Below are 5,100 nucleotides of genomic sequence, written 5' to 3' on the forward strand. Positions count from 1 at the left end.
TCAAATAAATAAAAATAATAAAAAAAAAGAAAAAAAAAAAAAGAAGTACAATCAGAGGCTGCACATGGTGGCTCATGTCTATAATCCCAGCACTCAGGAGGTTGAAGCAAGAGGATTGCCTCAAGCTCAAGGACAGTCTAAACTACAAAGTAAGCCTCTGTCTCACAACAAAGTACAATACTGCAGCAACTACCACATTTATTTTAAATACACGTTTTTGATTCTACTTCTAGATCCTAACACACAAATACATTTGTAGAAGTGAACAATCATAAATGCAGAAAAAATTTATTGACTGTGATCGGAAAAAAAAATAATAATCTAAACATTCATCCATCATATACCTAAGGTACATATAAATCTATATAAATAGGTACATATAAATCTATAACTCTGCACAGGCCCTTAAAAGAATGAAACACTAATACACACACATACACTTTATGATATGTTGTTGAAAGAATAAAGCACATTGCGCAAAGATATAGTCACATCCATTTATGTCTACATGTATATACAAATAAAAGTTACATTAAAAGCTGTAAGCAGTCACTTTCCTATTTGTTTTTGAGACAAAGTCTTACTATGTATTCTAGGCTGTCCTTCAACTCACTACATAGCCCAGGCTGACCTGGAAATCACTGTGACCCTCCTGCCTCAGCCTCCCAAGTACTCAGATTACAGGGATGCGCTACCACATCCACTCTAAATAGCTACTTTTGAGAAATAAAAATTGGGTTGGCCAAAAAGTAAGCAGACTAACTTGTCGTTAATAAATACAGATACTAAGCATACTTAAATTTTCTATACAACATTGATTTTAATAATTTTATGAATAAATTTAGTGAATTAATGCAATTAGTGAATTTAATCAATGAATTAAAGAAAATCAATGTTTTTAAAAGAGTGCTTTGTTACTGTTCTTTTCTTTTTGAGACCAGGTCTTGTTGTAATTCAGTTTGGCCTTGAATTCACAGAAATCCTTTGGCTTCAGTCTCTCAAGTGTTGGGATTACAGGTTTGTGCAACCACATCCAGCTAAAGATTAATTCATAACAAGTATAGGGGTGAGAGTACACAACATTAGAAGGCTGGACTTACCTGCTGAACCTTGGAATTTGGCTCTCTTAACTGCAAGAGAACAAAAGGAGACACCATGAAGAATTTTGCAAATTTACTCCTTTTACTTAACAAATATTTCATACCTGTTGTGTGCCAATATTAAATGTAGGATTAAGATGTTAAGACTTTTTTTTTTTTTTTTTTTTTTGAGACAGAATCTCACCATGTAGCCCAGGCTAGCCTCAAACTCACAATCCTCCTGTCTCAGCCTCTCAAGTGCTGAAATTCAAGGCATATGTCACCTTGTTGAGCAACTCCAATTATTTTTTTTGAAAAAAATTCTTTATTATAAGGAAAATATACAGCAAGATGGGGTAGGAAGGAAGTAGGGGAAAATATATGGAAAATGTAATCAACAAACAAACTGCCCAAATATGGCTTCCTGTTATAGAGGAGAATGATGTGGCTCTTAACCTCATTTGCCTTTCCTGGCTCAGTCTTGCCCTTAGCAGCTCTGGATCCAATGGTTCCATTTTCTGAACTCTTTTCTTCCTGAGTTTGGGAAAGGTTGTATAGTTCTCAGGCTTTCAAGAAACAAAAGATAGTTTAGAGAAAGGAAAGATGTTTTGGTCCTTTGTTCTACTATCTTCTCCATGCTTTTGGGGTTATCCTCAGTCCTATCCCTTAGTATCTATAGATGCCAAAGAGATGAACTCCATGGAACTGGGGCAATTCAGGCAGGAGTATGTTGAACAGTGAGGCAGTGTTCATGAGGAAGTGGGCAATGTCATACTTGGTGTAGACGCTGGCCAGAAGGTAGAGTATCATAGGAGAGATGCTAAGGAACTTTAGGGAAGGGGTAAAATGGAGGCATTAGTCCATCTGCTCCCAATGTGTCAAGAGGCGAGCCTTTCCTTGGTCAGGGGTCTCAAAGGGTTCCTTTCACTGTGTGTAGGAAGACATACATTGCCAAGTTGTGGATGACACTGGTCAGGGTCCAGACAACAGGAATGCTAAGAAAGGGGATGCTGAGTAGAACCATGTGCAGCAGCCCTACCAAAATGATGTAGGCCAGTCAGCCAGATGCCCGAACTAGTCATGACTCGCATGCTAGGGTTTATTTCACTGTGTGCCACCCCCACATTTGTCCTCTTTTAGGCTCTCTTCAGCACTCTTCTTAGTGTTTAACTCTCCACCTTCCCCCTGCACTTTTCACCTCCCGACACTTACCCCCGGTAGCCTTTTCTAGTTTAGCAACTCCAATTATTAAGAAAACCCACTGAGGCTTCTGTTCAAAAGCCCTTCAAAGTCATCTAGCATAGTATTACCCAATGCTGAAACCTCTGTGCTGACAAGAAAGTAGAAGAAGCAAGTCTATGTCAAGCAGTTTTCACATTAAATATCTTTTTAAGGTTTAAATTAAAAATATTTCCAATTTAAAAAGCATCATTGTTCTCCATGTGCTTGCCTCACATGCATGAGGCACTGGGTTCAATCCCAACCCCATGAAAAAGAAATCCTCCACTCCATGTATGACACAAGTTTATAACACTACACACATAGATGATAGCTTTTAAAACAAGATTAAGGGGGCTGGTGAGATGGCTCAGTGGTCTAAAGCACCTACTTAGAACAAACTAAGCTGAGCAAAGCACTGGGACCGCGGTTCAATCCCCCAGCACCACATGGCAGTCAGCCCTGCCCCCTGGTGGGCTGAGCTGGCCACACACACACTAAATAAATTAATAAATAAACAAATAAATAAATAAAATTTAAAAAAATAAAAATAAAAAATAAAACAAGTGTAAGAAGTTAGACCTAGGCCAGGCATCATGATGCACACTTGTAATCCTACCACTCAGGAGGCTAAGGCAGAAAGATCACTGAGACTTCAAGGCCAGCATGTACTACACAGCAAGACCTTGTCTCAAATAACAAAAAATTACTTACATCTTTATCTTGTTCATTTATGAAAATAAGTGCAAATTACTTTCAACATCTAAAAAATATTAAATATGATATTTAAATAAGAAAACACTGTATGGCTCAATCACTACCAATTATTTCCTCAAGATTTTTAAATAATAGATTAAACAAATTTGCTAATAATGAAGCTAATTTTAAAGACTTTAGGCTTGAACCAGTGAGGAGCTCCAACACAAAATACCTCCTTTCCAAACTATTATGTGTGGCAGAAGGAAGAAAAAACATGTGTCAGAAAGAAATAGTTATTATACAATAGAGGCTCTTACAAAGACTCCAAAGCTGATATGAAAATGCTGCAACAGGACTAAAGAAAACCCAAGCACAGCTTTTTTTTAAAAAAAAAATGTATTTAATATCAGAGTCTATAAGTCTCGCTACACAGATCGGACTCCTTAGTGATCCTCCAGTTTTCAGACTTCCAAGTGGTAGGATGACAGGCCTGTGCCACCACACCCAATCTCAATCCAGTCTCAGAGCATGCTGGGGCAGGGCCTGCACAGCATGCAAGGGATCAAACCCAAATCCACTGAGCTATCAGGCCAGCTCTTTTTTCCCCCCAGGCAGAGTATTTTCCTCCAGGTTCCTATAAGTAAAGGGAGAAATAATGAAATATGCAAGAACCCCTCAGAAAATTTGTAATTTCATCTTTGAGCCTGTATGACCTTGTAAAATAAATCTACCATTGGCACCCTTGAGATTAAAGGAATAATCCTATTCACATGGACTTTACAATAATGACCTGGCTCCCCAGGCATAGGAAACGGGTGGCCTGTCTTCTTCTAGCCTGTTCCACTCATGAGACAGTTTCCAAAGCCTTGTGATGGGACGAGCCAAGCCAGATCCAGAGCTGGGAACAGGCCTGTGGGCGGCTAGGCTCTGTGCTTAGCTTGTCCTGCCTGGCGCTCCCCGCGCTGGTGCAGCTGACAGCGGCTGCCAAGAATTTTGAGGATGTCCGATGTAAATGTATCTGTCCTCCTTGTAAGGAGAATCCTGGGCATATTTATAATAAGAACATATCCCAAAAAGACTGTGAATGTCTTCATGTTATGGATCCCATGCCAGTGCTTGGACCTGACGTAGAAGCATACTGTCTGCGCTGTGAGTGCAAATATGAGGAAAGAAGCTCTGTCACAATCAAGGTTACCATTATAATTTACCTCTCTATTTTGGGTCTCCTACTGCTGTACATGGTATATCTTACCCTAGTTCAGCCCATACTGAAGCGGCGCCTCTTTGGACATTCACAGTTGATACAGAGCGATGATGACGTGGGGGATCACCAGCCTTTTGCAAATGCTCATGATGTCCTGGCTCACTCCTGCAGTCGACCTAACGTTCTGAACAAGGTAGAGTACGCCCAGCAGCGCTGGAAGCTTCAAGTTCAGGAGCAGCGAAAATCTGTCTTTGACCGACATGTTGTCCTCAGCTAATGGGAGTCAAATTCAAGAAAGAAAGAAGGCAGACGACTGGAAGGAACTGAGTTTTCTGGGTTTTGTTTACTACCTTGTTGATTTTACCAACTGTTGTTGGAAGACTCAAAATTGGAAGCAAAAAAAAAAAAATGCTTAGTATTTTTTTCACATTAATGTATCAATAGAAATTTTTAAAAGCACACAGGTCAGAGTCAGCCAGTAAGTCTTTTTCTACTTGAGACTTTTACTAATAAAATTAAACCCTCTTTACATGCCGAAAACTCAAACTTGACCCAGGTCTACCACCATGCACTAAACTAAAGTCAAAATGGATTAAAGATCTAAACATTAAAGCAGAGATACTAAATCTCCTGGACGAGAAAGTAGGAGGAACCCTTGAAGACATAGGGGTAGGCAAAGAGTTCATGGACAGAAATCTAATCGCATGGGAAACAGTTGAAAGAATTAACAACTGAGACCTGCTCTTACTGAAAAGTTTATTCATGTCAAAAGAAATTATCAACAAAGTGAAAAGGCAACCCACAAATTTGGAAAAAATCATGACAAATAAGTCCTCAGACAAAGGTCTGCTCTCTAGAATTTATAAAGAACTAAAAAACACTAGGGCCCCAAAATTTAAA

At 39.2% G+C, this 5,100-nt stretch overlaps 1 protein-coding gene and 2 pseudogenes across 6 annotated transcripts in view; 1 reads left to right on the forward strand and 2 right to left on the reverse strand.

Annotated features, from left to right (window-relative positions):
* Unc13b (unc-13 homolog B) overlaps positions 1 to 5,100 on the reverse strand; it is a 273,280-nt gene that overhangs the window by 220,624 nt on the left and 47,556 nt on the right. For all 5 annotated transcript variants that reach the window (XM_023715882.1, XM_023715883.1, XM_023715881.1 and 2 more), the window contains exon 2: positions 1,101 to 1,130. In XM_023715882.1, coding sequence (XP_023571650.1) covers positions 1,101 to 1,130 — 30 coding nt within the window. The remainder of the gene's footprint in view (positions 1 to 1,100; positions 1,131 to 5,100) is intronic.
* On the reverse strand, positions 1,746 to 2,540 carry LOC101591115 (annotated as a pseudogene).
* On the forward strand, positions 3,652 to 4,519 carry LOC101591516 (annotated as a pseudogene). Its single transcript, XR_001117109.2, has 2 exons — positions 3,652 to 3,702; positions 3,878 to 4,519. The product of XR_001117109.2 is annotated as a transmembrane protein 9B pseudogene (transcript).

The sequence above is a fragment of the Octodon degus genome, unplaced genomic scaffold, assembly GCF_000260255.1.
Source record: "Octodon degus isolate 3935 unplaced genomic scaffold, OctDeg1.0 scaffold00045, whole genome shotgun sequence".
Taxonomy (NCBI): Eukaryota; Metazoa; Chordata; class Mammalia; order Rodentia; family Octodontidae; genus Octodon; species Octodon degus.